General features: G+C 42.9%; 1 protein-coding gene and 1 non-coding gene across 2 annotated transcripts; one reads left to right on the forward strand and one right to left on the reverse strand.

Annotated features, from left to right (window-relative positions):
• The first annotated feature begins 3720 nt into the window (after positions 1-3720).
• Positions 3721-8343, forward strand: LOC138855236 (E3 ubiquitin-protein ligase SspH2-like). The gene is made up of 2 exons (XM_070103533.1): positions 3721-3872; positions 7279-8343. Exon 2 carries the CDS (start codon positions 7430-7432, stop codon positions 8204-8206), a length of 777 nt encoding a protein of 258 aa, XP_069959634.1. The 5' UTR covers positions 3721-3872; positions 7279-7429; the 3' UTR covers positions 8207-8343.
• A 9877-nt stretch (positions 8344-18220) lies between these two features.
• On the reverse strand, positions 18221-18292 carry TRNAD-GUC (transfer RNA aspartic acid (anticodon GUC)). The gene has a single exon. It is a non-coding gene; the product is annotated as a tRNA-Asp (tRNA).
• Between the last annotated feature and the right edge of the window lie 235 nt (positions 18293-18527).

Consider the following 18527-nt stretch of genomic DNA (forward strand, 5'->3'; position numbering starts at 1 on the left):
GAGATATACATCATTCAATGTATATACATCAATAGACATACACCTCTCTGTGTATATACACCGAGAGACTTATATATCTCAGTGTTCTGTGTTCTCGTTGCTACTTGCTTAAGAAATCGCCCCCTCAAGGAAGGTTCCTTGATGTTGGTGAGGGGCTCTTGATTTAGGGAATTGGGTCTGTGCTCCAGTTCCCCGAATTAAGCCTGAATGCCTTCCACATCCCCCCCCCCAGGCGCTGTATAATCCTCCGGGTTTAGCGCTTCCCCCTTGATTATAATAATAATTAAGAAATCGCCAAACATTGATATGTTGCACAGCACTTGTTTGTAACAATAAATTAACATTGTAAACATCACAATACACATCAAAACATGCATCATGGTGAATAAAAATGTTAGTTTTTTCACTATTTTAATTTATGGGTCGTTAAATCCGTATGCATCATTAAGAGGAGATTTTTGGAAAATTATTTTTGGATTGACGTTGTATGACCCGTTCGCGTTTAGCATCCTTTTGTGTAAATAATAATAATAATTTATTATGTTAAAAAGATGAACAGGAGACTATAGACTTTGAACTTCTCTTTTCCTCTGTTGTTATAAGATTTACTGGCCGAAACGCTTCCTTTATTTGAAGAAGAAGCTTGTTTTGGGACACCGTTACGCTGTACACAGAGCGAAACGTTGTCGAAAATATAACCACGTTCAGCAAGGCGTAGTTTTTCCCCTCTGGTGTTCAGCTTAATACATTAAATGGTCGTTAATGTCCAATTGAGTGGTTAGCGATGTTGTTCCTGGTCGTGACGTGTGGGTAGTGAAGAACTGTAACGATGCCTGGAATTAACTACCTTGAGAGAGCTCACATGATGCCGTTTCACGCTCCACTGAGCTTTACTGCTGTAAGTGGCAAGTGTACTGGGCGCTCATTGGCTGTGCCTTTGGGACCAATGTTGTCTGTGGTGGCGAGTCACGGTGTTATGCTCCACCAGTGTACCATTCTTACGATACATATTGGATGCTTCACCCGACTACTTCACGAAAAAATGTAATTTACCTCCTTCGCTGGAAGCATTCCAGCCCTCCACTACGGCGTTTAAAGATACTTGGGGGCGATTTGCAGTTTTTTTCTCAGTTACGGAAGACGGGCGGGTGCGAATGGCTGTTTTCATCTGTCTTAAGCGTCATCTCAGGATGACATTTGGCTCTGAAGAAATCGCTGAGATGATCTTAATAATGCATGTGTGGTGCAGTAAATGTTGTGAGAAAATACGTTTTCAGTGGAAGATGATACATAAATTACTGGCAACGTAGAATTTAAGCCTCGAGGGAGTAGTTTGAGGCGATCAGTCCCTCAATCTTGATAGGTGGTCAGTCTCTCAGTGTTGATAGGTGGTCAGTCCCTCAGTCTTGATACCTTTGGTATACCTTTGAAGAGTTTCGAGAATTTAATTATTCTCGGAGCCCGGCCATGGGCCAGGATCGTCTGGTGCTTGCCTAGTCAGGTGGTCAATCCCTCAGTCTTCATAGGTGGTCAGTCCCTCAGTCTTGACAGATGGTCAGTCCCTCAGTCTTGATAGGTGGTCAGTCCCTCAGTCTTGATAGGTGGTCAGTCCCTCAGTCTTGATAGGTGGTCAATCCCTCAGTCTTCATAGGTGGTCAGTCCCTCGGTCTTGATAGGTGGTCAGTCCCTCAGTCTTGATAGGTGGTCAGTCCCTCAGTCTTCATAGGAGATCAGTCCCTCAGTCTTGGTAGGCTGTTAGTCCATCAGCCTGGATAGGTGCTCAGTACTTGATAAATATATCGACCGACGAAGGCTTATGGACTGATCTCCTCAAACTACTGCTTCTCGTCTTCTACCGTCTCCAACAGTCTAGATCTTCACTACATATTCTGTTTTGTTTTTAGTTATAATGATAACTTAGAGAGGGAGGCCTGGTCATGGACCGGGCCGCGGGGGCGTTGACCCCCGGAATACCCTCCAGGTAGACTCCAAGCAGCAGGTAGAGTATTAGAATGCTCAAAATTGCTCTACACAATCAGGCTAATGATTTAGTTTTAGTTTAATATGTTTATTATGCACCCCATACCCATCCTGTGGGCGGTAGTCAAAAGATTACAGAGGTGCATAATTGGTCCAGGGACTGGACTCCAAAGTTTTGATAGCTGAGCAAGTTACAGAGGTAATGAACTCACAATTTACAAAGGTAATGAACTCACAATTTACAAAGGTAATGAACTCACAATTTACAAAGGTAATGAACTCCAGGTAAGTCTGGTCACAATCATGACAAGTTACAAAGGTATTTACAGATTACAGAGGTACTTTAGTAAACTGAGTTTACAATCTATCAAGTACACTAGGCTTGTTAAGGTTCGTTTACCTCTTCACCACCAGACAAGAATACTTTAATCCCTAAAATATAGTTCAAACTTTCAGCATATATTTGCTAAGAGAAAATACACCTCTCGGTGTATATACCCTGTATATACACCGAGAGGTATATCAATCACTTTCCAATAAGCTTCAATGGAAATCAATTTTAGTTTTAATTTCCACGTCAATTTTCTCTCTCCTTTTCATTTTCAGATAAGTGTAATAAAAGGTCTCACAACTTTCCAAAAACCAGGAAATTTCATTATTTTTTATTCTAATAGTAATAATGGTTAAATTTTGCGCACTATGTATAAAGAGACGATATTATTTCGACATTGGCATATTGCAGATCACTTGTAGTACAATCAGTTCCCTACCCGAAGAACCCGGGTTCGTTCCATGACGAGACGACGTATGATCAAGCCTCCTAGCACGTGATACCTGTCCAGCTAGTAGTCATTAGGTACCTAGGTGTCAGGAGACTGTTGTGAGTGGAAAATTACCATGTGGAAATAAACCACAATTGTTTAATTTCTTGGGTTATCCTGGTTTATCTTTCCCCTTAGTGTACCCAAAGGATATAAGCCACACTGCCTGGGTTTTTTGGGTTATCCCGAGTTGTGTACCTCCACCCCTCACGCCCCAATGGAAATAAGCCACACTGCCTGGGTTATCTTCGGCTAATAACCCTCCGGGGTTAATAATCCCAATAAAGCCTTCTTCTTCAACATAAGCCATAATAGTGGGTTAGCCACATCCGCTATGCGGTAGTCCAATGACCAACACCATGCGGACACCCTAGCTGAGTAACACTGTACCAATGTAATCAGTGTAAGTGCCTCGTTACACTCAAGAGGCAGGAACTCAGCAGCATATGTAACTCTCGTAATTACCAAGGCAATTATTTTTCTTGAAATGTAAGGTGAAAGAATGTTTCTCATTTGCTCTCTTACTTTTGCCGTGTTTAGTTATTAGCATGATAACATCGGAGTTAAGTTGGTGTTGAGGCGGTGACAGTTATCTTGTGGATGGGAAAGAAGTCTTTGAATGCTGAGAATTGCTTTGGAGTGGTCTTTCAGCGCTGAGAGTTGTTCTTGGATAGTCTCTTAACGCTGACACCTGTTCTTAGGATGGTCTCTCTCTGAAACAACAAAATAACTAAATATGAGCCTTAAGTTACTTATTGTATTTGCAAAGGGACTTCTCTTCGTCCAACTTTGGGTTACGCTTCTTCCGTGGCCATCGGGAAGTAGGGTTCAGTACGGTGTAAGCCGCCAGTGGCCCTATAAGCTAATAACAATAACAACGACTCCTAGGAGGTAAGTTTTAATGGCCCTTAACAACCTCTCCAACACCAATAGGTTAGTCACTAAGACCACAGAACTGCTCTCTGCCTCAGACCACAGGGCTGGTCTGGGACTTTAACCGCTGACGGAGCTCGCCTATTGACTACACAGAAGAACATGGTCTTACATCTGTGCTTGTGTTTATATTCACAGGTAAGAAAACAGGATTTCGCAACCGTATGAATAATGCACACAGAGACACACACAGAAGAGGTACGATAAAGCTCTTGGAGTAGGGAGAGAGTGGACCTAGTAGTGACGAGAGATGAGGCGGGGCCAGGAGCTGAGAGTCGACCCCTGCAACCACAAATAGGTGAGTATACAGAGGAACAGGATATTCGAGAGACGGAAAACAGGTACACGAGGGCACATCCTCAGAGTGGTCAATTATTTTATGTTATAATTTTCCCCTGTTATCCTTCAACCCTCTCCTCTCAGTTTCTCTCTCTCTCTCTCTCTCTCTCTCTCTCTCTCTCTCTCTCTCTCTCTCTCTCTCTCTCTCTCTCGCTTTTTCGCGTGGTAGTGAGTGTCCAATTTAGTAACTTCCGGTCCTGGTGATTTAATAACAGGAACCACAACCACCTTGATGTCCGGCCTGCACGTGCTCTCTTGCACGTGCTCTTTTGCACGTGCTCTCTTGCCTGAGGCACGTTCTTTATCTCCCTTCCAAGTGCTCCCTTGTACGTGCTGTCTTGAACCTGCTGTTTTGTACGTGTTCTTTTGCACGTGATACCTTGTACGTGTTCTTTTGCACGTGATGTCTTGTACGTATTATTATTATTATTTTCATTATTTTTATCATCAAATTTTTGGGGAAGCTCTAAACTCGTAGGGGATTCATGCAATGGTAGGTAATCAGGTTTGATCCAAGGAAAGGGGAGGGCAGCTCCAGTTCCTGGGACCAAGAGCTCTTCACCAGCAACAAGAGCGGAGAGAGAGGCACAATTTTCCGGTGAGATGCGCAGCGCATGCGGCCAGTTTAACTCGATTACCCTCTTCTCGCAGTTACCGCAGTTGCCGCAGCCGTCTTCAAGGTCGATGGAGTTTGGGTCCTCTCCCTCATCCTACCGCAGCCGCAGCGCATTTAAAGGCTCTATCTCGCATTTACCGCAGCCGCCTTCAAAACCGCAGCTTTTTATTCGCCTGTCCCGCAGTTACCGCAGCCACAACCGAGGACGGTTGTTTATTCTTGTGCCTTTTATTACACAAGTGTCTGCCAGCACCTGGTTGTAACTAGGTACCTGGGAGTTAGGTGACCTACTGTGGGTTGCAGCCTGGGCAAAATAATGTAAAGAACATGTGAAAATATATCAGACTAACTTCTTCTTCTCTTCTTCTTCTTCTTCTTATTATTATTATTATTATTATTATTATTATTATTATTATTATTTTCATTATATCTTGTTGTTGTTCTTCTTGTTCTTCTTGTTCTTGTTCTTCTTCTTGTTCTTCTTGTTCTTCTTCTTGTTCTTCTTCTTCTTCTCCTCCTCCTCCCTCACAATGGGTTCACTATATAATCTCACAATTGTTCCCTCAGTTTCTAAGTCACTGTCACTGACAAAATCTTTACTGTAGTTTAATAACATATGACTTATTAAGTCTTGGATAATGCAATAAAGTCACTGTGACTTATTTAAGATACTGCAATAAAGTCTATGGGGTTTATTTTCAATTGAGTCACTCTACGTTCTAATTTTTACACCAATGCTATCTAGCATTACGTCATCTAATACAGGAGGGCACCGCTTTGTCAGCATAGTTGCTGATCCTCCTTTACATGTGTTTATATAAAAGATCCCTAGCCCAGTGACTGTATGACTTCACGGGATGCGCATGAGTTAGTGAGACGCTCTGCCTCGCTCTCACTCCACGCTTAGACATACAAGCAGGCAGTAACACGGCAGGCTGGGCCCCCATCTCTTACCAGTCTGACAATATATATAGCGTTACCATCTACAACTGTGTTTATCTTCAACCATCATATCTCCTACCGAACCCCCACGACAGCTTTACGGCGCTTCACTTTACGGCGTTTCGCTAATACAGTGTTTTTAAGTCATGCACATTCTTCATTTATACAGACATCTTACAATAAATGTATTCACTGTTCACTATAAGCTAAGGATAAAAATATTTTAATGTAAGTAATGTGTATACCATATATGCATTTTTTTAGACCTAGTTCTATTGCTCACTTAATATATGATGGTGTAAACTTGTTATTATCTCGGTTTTTATACATTTGAAAGTTAAAAAAAAAGGCTGACTCACTTTACAGCGATTTTTTGGAATTACAGCAGTAGCTCAGAACCTAACCTGCTGTATAAGCGGGGCCCTCTTGTATTACGGCATTCTGTATGTAGGCATGGGTGCCAGCGTGGGTGTGCCAGCACGGGCGTGGGTGTCAGTGTGGGCGTGGGTGTCAGCACGGACGTGGGTGTCAGCGCGGGCGTGAGTGTCAATACAGTTACCTATGGACTGATCACCTCGAAAGGTAATCTCCCTGAACTCTGACCCCTGCCTTCTCAGTCAGGCTTCCTCTTGCCTCTTCCCCCCTCCCTCCTTTACTCTTCCTCTCCCCCTCTCCCTCTTCCCTCTCCCTCACCCTTCTTCTTTCCCCCTCCTCGTAACGACGGCTCACGGAACTAAAGACCGGAAATCCTTCTTAATAGAGTCGTAATTACATATAAAAATATCATTATCGTGTGTGTGTGTGTGTGTGTGTGTGTGTGTGTGTGTGTGTGTGTGTGTGTGTGTGTGTGTGTTAGGTAGCTACCTTCTGTGAAAGGCACTTGTCGATAGATAGTTGGACTTCTGTACTTACCTAATTGTGGTTGCAGTGGTCGATTCATAGCTCATGGCCCGTGTGTGTGTGTGTGTGTGTGTGTGTGTGTGTGTGTGTGTGTGTGTGTGGACCAGTAGCGTGTGCGGACAGCGTGAGCGACGCACGCGAGCGCCTCGGGGGCTTCCGGCGCCTGAGGCGCAACGCGTCAGGTGTTTTGTGGTCGCCGCTGTAATTACGTTACTGGCCGCGACCCGTCGCTCACAGTCCCGCCACGATACATCCCAGGACACAGCCTAGGACATAGCCTAGGATACAGCTTAGGACACAGCCTAGGACCTAGCCTAGGACATAGCCTAGGACATAGCCTAGGACACAACTTAGGACACAGCCCAGGACAGCCTAGGACACAACTTAGAACACAGTCTAGGATACTACTTAGAACACAGCCTAGGACACAACTTAGAACACAGCCTAGGATACAACTTAGAACACAGCCTGGGACACAACTTAGAACACAGCCTAGGACAGAACTTAGAACACAGCCTAGGACACAACCTAGGACTCAGTCATAGACACAGTCCACTCAGCAAGAAGTCCAACACAATAACTATTAAAATTAAAGTGGAAAGCATTACCCCTTTTCCTCTGATCTCAGACTAGGCCTGATGATGATGGCTGGTAGGCCTACTTAGGCATAACGTGGCTCAACAGTATAGAACGTATTGCGTTCTCTCACGATGATAATGACGAGTCTGTTGGTGTGTCGTCCTTCAGGTGTGACACTGTAGGGTGTCGTCCATGTTGACGTGTTTACGAGGTCGTTGTTAGCGGTACTGATGAGGGCAACTAGTTTTGGTAACAGCATCCACTTCGGAACCTTCAACTTCAGAACTAAGAACGTCTAACTCTACGAACAACAGCAAGAATGTCAAGGCTAGTGTTGTCTGTCACTCTCAAACACATTGTTTTATCACCAGCATCACTCATACACACTTTAGTATTATCTTCGTCACTCATATTCACTCTAATATCTGTGTCACTCATGTACACTCAAGCATCATCTCTGCCAATCATGTACACTCAAGCATCATCTCTGCCACTCATGTACACTCAAGCATCATCTCTGCCACTCATGCACACTCAAGCATCGTCTCTGCCACTCATGCACACTCAAGCATCATCTCTGCCACTCATGCACACTCAAGCATCATCTCTGCCACTCATGTACACTCAAGCATCATCTCTGCCACTCATGTACACTCAAGCATCATCTCTGCCAATCATGCACACTCAAGCATCATCTCTGCCACTCATGCACACTCAAGCATCATCTCTGCCACTCATGCACACTCAAGCATCATCTCTGCCAATCATGCACACTCAAGCATCATCTCTGCCAATCATGCACACTCAAGCATCATCTCTGCCACTCATGCACACTCAAGTATCATCTCTGCCAATCATGCACACTCAAGTATCGTATGCCACTATCATACACACTCTAGAATCATCCGTATCACTCATACACATTTCAGTATCACTTATGAAGAATGACACAGTATTATGCTTTGCATTTTTCTCATCATTATGTACGAGAATGAGACACACAAGTGGGATGATCACAGTGAAATGGAGGACCTACATTTTTGGGGCCCTGAAATTTGAACTGTTATGGGGGCCCCTTCAACCCATCAAAAGTTAGCCTACGTGATAATTTAATTAACTTATAACTTTTATTTTAACTTTTATTTTGTACTAAATTATTATTATTATTATTAGCAAACCCAAAATTTCTAAGCAGTGTGAAATAAAATCCCTTCTGGGACCCCTGCGGGATTAGGGGCCCTGAAGCGAATCTTTCTACTCCCTAAATACGGTTTATTTCCACTGGGGCCGTTCAGTATTGTCCTGGAATAGAATAATAATAATAACAATAAAATAATAATAATAATTTTTCTTCGAGTATATGAAATGCAGAGTATTTCCGACAACTTGGGTTAATTTTGTCCACGGGATGCGACCCACACCAGTCGACTAATACTCAGGTACCTATTTTACTGATAGGTGAACAGGGACAGCAGGTGTCTTAAGGGAACACGTCCTAATGTTTCCAGTCGTACAGGGGATCGAACCACAGACCTCAGTGTGTGAGCTGAGTACGCTACCAACCCAACTACGGGTTACCCACAGGAGCCAACTAACTCTTAGGTACCTATTTGCTCTTTGAAGGCGAGGGACAGTGGGTGTTAGTAGACGTGCTAATTTGCCCCACCCAGCCTGGAGTTGAACCCAGGTCCTCGTGATTGTGAGCTGAACCAGTGAGAGTGTCAGGAGGGCATGACCCGTGATTCAGAGGTCGTAATGCATGTGCAAGAAATGCAATCTCACCTCCATACCACACCACGAAATTGTAATTGCTGTCCCGTAGCTCGATTGGTAGCGCACTCAGCTCTCACTGGAGTCCGTGGTTCGATCCCCGGTGCAGGTGGAAACATAAGGACGTGTTTCCTTAAGACACCTGCTATCCACGTTCACCTATTAGTAAAACAGGTACCTGGGTGTTAGCCGACTGGTGTGGGTCGCATCCTGGAGACAACGTTAACTAATTTGCCCGAAATGCTCTGCATAACACGGGGCTTTCTATATAGTATGTCACTGATGTCAGCTATGGTCTGTATATGTTGCGCCATGTACTTAAAGAAATAAAGATTATTATTATTAATATTATTATTATTATTATTATTATTATTATATCAGTGTGTCTTTGAGAGGAAGAGGCTGTAAACACATTCTTGGGGAGAAGCAAGATGCGGAGAGGAAGGAGAGAGGTATGGAGAGGGAAGAGAAGTGGTGAAAGGGGGGGGGGAATAGAGGCGGGGAAGAGAATAAGGGGGTTGGCAAAAGGAGTGAGTAAGAAGAAAGTAGAGAAACGAGTAGGAAGACTTAAAAGGGGAGAGGGTCGTGAACTTCAAACGTTTTGTGGTGTGACTGGGGATGGGGGGTTAAAGGGCAGGTAGGAAGAGAAAAGGGGTGAGGAAGGAAGTAAGGGATGAATAAGGGACGGGGGTAATATATTATTTATGGAAAGAAAGTTAAACTGAAAATCCCCTCCACACCCCCACGCCACCTACAACACCCCCTGTTACACCCCTACCACACCACCTACAACACCCCCTGTTACACCCCTACCACACCACCTACAACACACCCTGCTACACCCCTACCACACTACCTACAATACACCCTGCTACAACACCACCTGCTACGCCACCTACAATACCCGACTACACCACCTACCACAGCATCTACCACACCACCTACTACACCATCCATCATAAAGCCCACTACATTACTGTCGCCTCAGCCACCCACCAACATCGCCCTAGCTGAGTTAGAGGACATCTGTGGTCATTCCTCAAATATTTTAAGGCAAGAGTGAATTTAAGAGCACACATTCCTCTCCTAGCTGGCTTTGGATTCCCTTAACTGCTCTTGGAACATCTTCAGTTAGTCTAGGATTCCCTTCACTGTTCCTGGAATGTGTTCACTTGGCCTGGAATTCTCCTTACTGTTTCTAGAACGTACTCAGCTAGCCTGGGATTCACTTCGCTGTTTCTGGAGCATCCTCAACTGGCCTAGGATTCCCTCAGTGTTCCTGGAGTATCTTCACCTGGCCTGGATTTGTTTTACTTTTCCTGGAATGTCCTCAACTGGCCTGGGATATCCTTCAAAGTTATTGGAACGCCCACAAATGGTCTGAGATACTTTTCAGAATTACTGGAACGTCTTTAGCTGGCCTGGTTTCTCTTTCAGCGTTCCTGAATGGTTCTAAGCTAGCCTGGAATAACCTCCAGCATATATATAACGTCCTCAGCCCCACTGATATCCCCTTTATCTTTTCTGAGTCTCCTCCAGGTTACCGTCTACTTCAGGCGCCATCTTCCTTCCATTTCTCGGGACTCCATCTCCTACTCTCAAAATTCAAGAACAAAACTGTCCTTTTTCCTTCCATTAAAATATGGCTTCTGCATTCAGCTCACTTCTCCTAGCGTTTCAAACCCTGTCTTTTCCGACGCCTCTATTTCAGTTATTGAAGAATAAAGTCATGCAAATGCAACTAATGTGACATTTTATTGTGGCAACGTTTCCCTCTCCAGGAGTGAAACGTTGCTACAATAAAATGTCACATTAGTTGCATCTGCATCCTTTAACATAACATTTTGTCGGTAATTATACCATTATTACCAATAAAACTCACAGTACTGTGGCTGGAACTATTCAGAAACTGCACCCGCTTCAGAAAGGTAACTTTGGGTGACGCTTCGCTTCTGCATTAATCATTATTGACTTGAAAATTATCCATAACGGACAGAAAAGTCATCTAAGTTTCTCTTCCAAATTTGGGTCATTATTATCTGCTGGAGTCGATGATTCTGCATTAATGCCCCACTTAACATTCCAGATTTATTTCAGACCTAGCGTTCTTCTCGCTACGAATATGCTTGTCATTCGTATTCTTTTCTAATCCCCTTTATCTGTGCGATATTCTCGCATTTTTTCCGCTTATTCATGTAAATGCTCTTCACTTCTTCCTGTTGACTCTTTCTCGACTAGTATAGTTTTTCTTGTGATTTTTAACGAGCGTTAACGAATAAAAACGTACGATAAAGTGACTGTGTGTTTGCTATGCAAATTACATTAGATCAATATTAACTACTGTACGCAGTCACAAAATCATCACAACACTGATAAATTAGACATTTATAACACCTGGGTTAAGGTAATAGGTTGGTAGACAGCAACCACCCAGGGAGATACTACCGTCCTGCCAAGTGAGTGTAAAACGAAAGCCTGTAATTGTTTTACATGATGGTAGGATTGCTGGTGTCTTTTTTCTGTCTCATAAACGTGCAAGATTTCAGGTACGTCTTGCTACTTCTACTTACACTTAGGTCACACTACACATACATGTACCAGCATATATATATATATATATATATATATATATATATATATATATATATATATATATATATATATTTTTTTTTTTTTTTTATTATCACACCGGCCGATTCCCACCAAGGCAGGGTGGCCCGAAAAAGAAAAACTTTCACCATCATTCACTCCATCACTGTCTTGCCAGAAGGGTGCTTTACACTACAGTTTTTAAACTGCAACATTAACACCCCTCTATATATATATATATATATATATATATATATATATATATATATATATATATATATATATACACCCCTCTGGGTTCTATTTTCTTACCAGTTCTTGTTCTTGTTTATTTCCGCTTATCTCCATGGGGAAGTGGAACAGATTTCTTCCTCCGTAAGCCATGCGTGTCGTAAGAGGCGACTAAAATGCCGGGAGCAAGGGGCTAGTTACCCCTTGTAAACATAAAAGTTAAAAAGAAACTTTTTGTTTTTTCTTTTCGGGCCACCTTGCCTCGGTGGAATACGGCCAGTTTCTTGGAAGAAGAAGAAGAAGAAGAAGAAGAAGAATAACACCTGGGTATCTGTTTAGGACTGATGAAACCAATCTGTGGCGAAACGTTTCCTCAATAAAGATACCTATTTATCTACATTTAAAATATTTTTTCTCGTTAAATGTGTTTATGAACTATTGACGGTACTCAGTATTTAGGAAAATATGGCTGAATTTAGGTAGGTTATAGTGTCTAAGAATTATTTTTAGTAAGAAATGCTGGTTATGTCATACTATGAATTAAATTTGATATATCTTGAGCATTTGTAAGTCACTAATTGTATTGCACTCTAGCATGTAATCACGCAGGGTGTGACAGCAGTAACAGCCTAGTTAATCAGACTCTAATCCACCACGAGGCCTGGTCTCAGACCGAGCCGCGGGGGCGTTGACCTCCGAAACCCTCTCCAGGTATACTCCAGGTATACTTCAGGTAAGGTCCAAGTCGAACCAAAACACGTCTATAAGTCTTTCTCCTATGTGTGGGTTACTGGAGAGTTAGTTTAATATATTATGCACCCCATACCCATGGTGTGGGTAATAGTCACCCCATACCCATGGTGTGGGTAGTAGTCAAAAGATTACAGAGGTACATAATGGGACTGGGTCGCAAAATTCTGATAGTTACAGTGGTAATATACTATCTCCACGTGCATGAATGATAAACAATACCCACAGAGGCGGGGCCAGGAGCTAAGACATGACCCCTGCAACCACAAATAGGCGAGTACAAATAGGTGAGTACATGTACAACATCTGAGTATCTTAAAATAATTATTATTATATTATACATGTGTTTAATTTTCATTTATTTGCGTATTTATATCTGGTTACGAGAAATATACATATTTCTGACATTATCTTATCCCCTCAAGGGAAATTCCTTGATGTTGGTGAGGGGCTCTTGATCTCGAGAATCATATCTGTGCTTCAGTTACCACTACAAGAGCTCCCCATGATAATAATAATAATAATTAATAATAATAATAATAATAATAATAATAATAATACAATATTTACTACCTGGTAATGTTACTTTATATGTATTTTCTTTATTTTCATATATTCATTTTTTTAGCCCTTGTGGCTTAGCGCTTCTTTTTTATAATAATAATAATAATAATAATAATAATAATAATAATTTTTTTTTTATGTGCGCATAAATCTTATCGGTTCGCTGCGTTGAGGTGCTGATGACAGCACCAATTGAGACGGAATCCTCGTGTCGCTCTGCCGAAAATTGTGAAGAAACGACACACATTCCGGAAGAATATTTAATTGGGACAATTTTTCGCTCTATGTACGGTTTTATTAAGTCATGATTTGCTAACCCTCTTCACGGAGCGAAACATCGTCACCGTAAAAACATGTTTTGCAACGTTTTTTTTTTTTATCTTTTTGAGAGTTAAGTAATACTACTACTACTACTACTACTACTACTACTACTACTACTACTACTACTATTACTACTACTACTACTACCAATAATAATAATAATAATAATAATAATAATAATAATTAATCTTTATTTCCAAGAGTACATGATACAACTTATACAGACCATAGCTGACACCAGTGACATAGTATATAGAAAGCCCCTTGTTATGTAGAATATTTCGGCAACTTAGGTTAATTTCGTCCCCAGGATGCGACCCACACCAATTGGCAAACACCTAAATACTTACTTAGTGCTAGGTGAACACTGACAGCAGGTGTAAGGTGAATAACATCCAGGTACGTGTACCTACTTACTGTTGGGTGCACAGGGACAGCAGGTGTCTTAAGGAAACACGCTTCCAATGTCACCACCCGTACCGGGAATTGAACCACGGACACTCAGTGTGTGAGCCGAGTCGATCACAATTCCCTGAGCTTCGTATATTATTACGCAAGATAGGGAGATGGCTCATCGTTACAAACTGGCGAGGTGTGGCAAGCCCTCAGCTCTCTCCAATCTTCCTACTCACCCTCATGTAAAGCAGATGAAGACAATGGTATACAATCACTAGTATTGTCGCCTGGAGAAGCTCCGCCTCCCTAGCCGGCCTAACTACTCCACGCACCGTAAACTGGAACCACTGACGCCCTTACGAGAGACCTAGAGTTAAGAATCCTGTCTTCGTAGTTCGCTTTCTACTTGGGTGAGCGGTGGGGCGAAGGAGAATGACCGTTGGACCAGGTGGTCTCAAAGGCGTTTGGTTTGGGACCTCGTCGGAGGGGTCTTGTAATATGCTAGTCACGAAGTCTCCGCGTCTATGGTTCAAAAATCCGGTTTATGAATCGTTGGGGAGTCAAAATGACGTATTCATCATGGCGAGTTAGCATGAAGGTGGACTTTCACGGTGAGGTTGTCCAGCCTCTCTTGCTGGTACTTCCTGCCACTGTCGCTACTTGGTGCTCCTCTTGTTACTGCTGCTACTGTTGTTGATGCTACTGTTGTTGCTACTGTTGTTGATGCTACTGTTGTTGCTGCTGTTCTTGCTGATGAGGCTGAAGGTGCTAATACCGCTGCTGGTTTTTTTCTCTCTTTTTCTGCCTAATGCTCTTAGCAGCAGCAGCAGCAGCAGCAGCAGCAGCAGCAGCTGCTGCTGCTGCTGCTGCTGCTGTTGATGCTACTGCTTCTTCTGTTGATGCTGCTGCTTCTTCTGTTGATGCTGCTGCTTCTGCTGATGGTGCCTCAGCCGAGACTCAAATAATCCTCTCACCCTCCTTCAGTTTTTGTATTCTCCGGTTATTTTTATATCACGGTTTTGTTACCTGCTTTGTATGTGCTTCTACCTCCCATCTTTACTCTATTTCTCCTTCCTTTTCTTTCATCGTCCTCCGACTTAGCATTTACCTTTTGTATTTGTTGCCACCAGTGACCTAGAATTTTAAGGAAGGAAAAAATCATGCCTGAAGCAATGGAAGAATGAGATCAATATAAATAAATGAAATATCTCTTATAAATATAAAATGAATGAGAAAAGGAATTAATGCGCAAAAAATAATAAGTTTGAGAATTCTTGAGCACCCAACAGAAACATTTAAAAATTAGACACATGTGCAACATCTGGGTAACTTTACTGCAGACGTTTCGCCCTCCAGTGGCTTTACCAATACAAATTCAAGGACATAATGGGAAGACTGTAGAAGTATATACAAAAGATGAGGTAATCAGTCCCTCAGCCTTGGAGTTGAAGAGCACCGTACAGTGCTCTTCAACTCCAGCGTAGGTTGCTCTTCACTACATTCAACCAAGTTCAGGTGCTGTTCTATCAAGGTCCCACAACATTCAACAAAGCTCAGATGCCGTTCTTTCAAGGTCTCAAAGATTTCTAACTCGTGATTGTAAACAATAGACTGTTGCTGTGCAGAGTGACAGAGCGCCACAGATGACCTCCCTGGAAGACTTTAGTTATTTACTTTAATATCATTAGAAAACACCTAATACCCTTCCTGTGAGTGACTGTCAAAGGATTATAGAGGCATATTGGGCATAGCCTAATAGTTGCATTCTACGCCCTCCTTGAAGGCATATGAATTTACTAATCCATCAGTTCTGTCGTGCATTTGAAGGCTAATGTGAGAAGACCCTCCAAGGATTCCAAACCCCTTACATGACTCACGAAGGTTTCATTTGTCATGGGGATTAATGGTGGAGTTGGAAGGCAATTTTAGGCAATAAAACTGTTTCAGCAATAAATCTCTGTAATTCCACTGCTAGTGTGTCGTACAGTCATCTCATATATATATACCACTACGCAACTGGTGTGTAAAATAATATGAAATCTCATTTTTTTTTTTTTTGGCTGAAAACGGATGTCCACTTATACTTCGGGCAACGATCCCGACACTCAAGTCTCGCGGAGCTCAGAAGAAATCAGTGTTTTCTTTATATAGGAACTTCATGCCATCGTGACTACAACAATACAGTGATGAAGGCATCATGGAGAATTATATATCTTTACATTCATCACAATATGAACTTCCAGCTAGTACTGGCAGTAATGTGAGGTGAGAACAAGATAAGAGATAAGATTTTGTTCGGATTTTTAACCCCGGAGGGTTAGCCACCCAGTATAACCCAAGAAAGTCAGTGCGTCATCGAGGACTGTCTAACTTATTTCCATTGGGGTCCTTAATCTTGTCCCCCAGGATGCGACCCACACCAGTCGACTAACACCCAGGTACCTATTTGCTGCTAGGTGAACAGGACAATAGGTGTAAGGAAACGTGTCGGAATTTCCACCCGCCGGGAATCGAACCCGGGCCCTCCGTGTGTGAAGCGGGAGCTTTAGCCACCAGACCACCGGGCCACCTGGAATCGAAGTAGGTATCAGATGTGTGAATAGGAAACTTAAACGCTACTCCTGGGCGCTCTACAACCCGCCGAACTCATTAAGAAATCCTGGTCGCCTTGAATACCTATATAGAAGTGGATAACATGTCTGCCTTACCACCTGTGGGGCGTCGGTTCGATCCCCCCTACGATTTCTCACTTATAGAATAAGTACACGGGTGCTACCATCACATGGGATAATGTGCTTCAGTCATGATTTTAACTACTTTCAGATATGATTCCAGGCATCGAAATCGTACCTCCTTCCGGGGACTGAATACTTGTTATCTCCACTTCGTAGCCTGAATCTCCGAACTTACTGATGAAAATCCTGAGTGTGACGACCCCACAGCGTCAGCATTTCTACTGACTTTAAATTACGAGGTAATTCAAAGACACTTTAAGCAGGGGAAAATATATCTTTTTTTCGACGTTTCACTCATTCCTCAATGGGGTTCCTTGATGCTGCTCACGTGTTTCACCGAATTGGATCTGTGCTCCTTCTCTTTGGCTCGAACTTCATTGCTTCCCATTTCCCAGGCGTTGTTTGGCCCTTACATGTTTAACTCTTTCCCTTAGATATAATAATAAACCTGCTTAAAGTGAATTTGAATTAAAAATTGGCTTCCTCACTCGTCTACCGATTTTAAACTAGGTAGGAAGCCTGGCAAGTAGTTCTTAGAAATTAATTGACGAATTGTTTGTTGATCCCACTCTCTCGTGCGTACCCCAGGCCTCAGCACTTGTCTACGTCGCACTTGGCTTTCGTGGTGCCCCTGCCTGCCTGCCTGCCTGCCTGCCTGCCTGCCTGCCTGCCTGCCTGCCTGCCTGCCCACCCACCCACCCACCCGAGCCTGCCCACCTGCATGCCCTACTTGCCTTTCTCACTGTGTGTCTGGCTCAGGAGTAACGTAATCTACTCAACCGAAAGAACCCGGTTGAATCTTGGGCGGGACAAAGCATGAGCAAGTCTCCTAACACCTACTGTCCCGTTCACCTAGCAGTAAATAGGTACCTTAAATGAGTGATACTATCTCCTTCCATGAATGACTTTATAAAATGCTAAACCCGTGTGGGTTACTTAGAGTAAGAAGGGTTGAAGGATCGAACCTCTCTCCACTAATCATGGGACAAGTGTTCATTACACTTTAGGGACTGTTAATGCCTCATATAACCTAACCAGGACCTTGGCTAAACACCTTTCATTGTCTTTGGGTACTATAAGTCATGCGCACCTGTAACACTCGGGTGACCTTAAATATTTGACGGACTTCGATAAGGAGCTCGTAAGTTTTGAAGATACAGTCCAATTTATTAATGTGGGGATCGACCAAGCCACAGACCTATACAGTATGACTGGTGACCTGGGTGTTAGTCACTTACACCTGCTGTCCCTATTCGCCTAGCAGTAAGTAGGTACCTGGGAGTTTGTCGACTGGTGTGGCTGGCATCCTAGGGAACAAGACTGAAGGACCACAATGGAAATAAGACACAGTCCTCGATGATGCACTGACTTTCTTGGGTTATCTGTGTTAATAATCCTCACAAAATCTTATCGTCTCGTACCTCGACTGCTAGCACACTCGGCTCACACACTGAGGTCTGTGGTTCGATTCCCGGTAAAGGTGGAAACATTAGGACGTATTTTCTTAAGACACTTGCTGTTCCTGTTCACCTATTAAAATAGATACCTGGATGTTAGTCGACTGGTGTGGGGTCGCATCCTGGGGACAAAATTGATTTAATTTGCCCGATATGCTCTGCATAACCAGAGACTTTCTATATAATGGTATATTAACGATGTCAGATAGGCCTGTATGCATTGTAAGTGTACTTGTAGAAATAAAGATATTATTATTATTAAAGTGACTTATTTCCAATGGGGTTCTTAAAAGACCCCTCCCCGGCGGGGAATCGAACCCCGGTCTCCCGCGTGACAGGCGGGGATACTTACCACTATACTACCGAGGACTATTGGGAACACGGTATTAAATAGAAATAAGAAAGACAGTCCTCGTTGTCGCACTGGCTTTCTTGGGTTATCTTGGGTGACTAACCTTCCCCCGGGTTAAAAATCCCAACAAATTCTATCATATGTTATCTTATCTCGTCAGTGCTGTATGACCATTGTGGATTTAGAGCTTAATTATGATAATAACAAGAGTAATTATCGTATCTGGTCACCGGGTTCATAATTCCGAACCTC

Source organism: Cherax quadricarinatus, chromosome 86, assembly GCF_038502225.1.
Source record: "Cherax quadricarinatus isolate ZL_2023a chromosome 86, ASM3850222v1, whole genome shotgun sequence".
Classification (NCBI taxonomy): Eukaryota; Metazoa; Arthropoda; class Malacostraca; order Decapoda; family Parastacidae; genus Cherax; species Cherax quadricarinatus.

What these genes read in the sequence shown, in the direction of transcription:
- LOC138855236 (XM_070103533.1), top strand. Translation starts at nt 7,430, where the DNA reads ATGTCAAGGCTAGTGTTGTCTGTCACTCTCAAACACATTGTTTTATCA.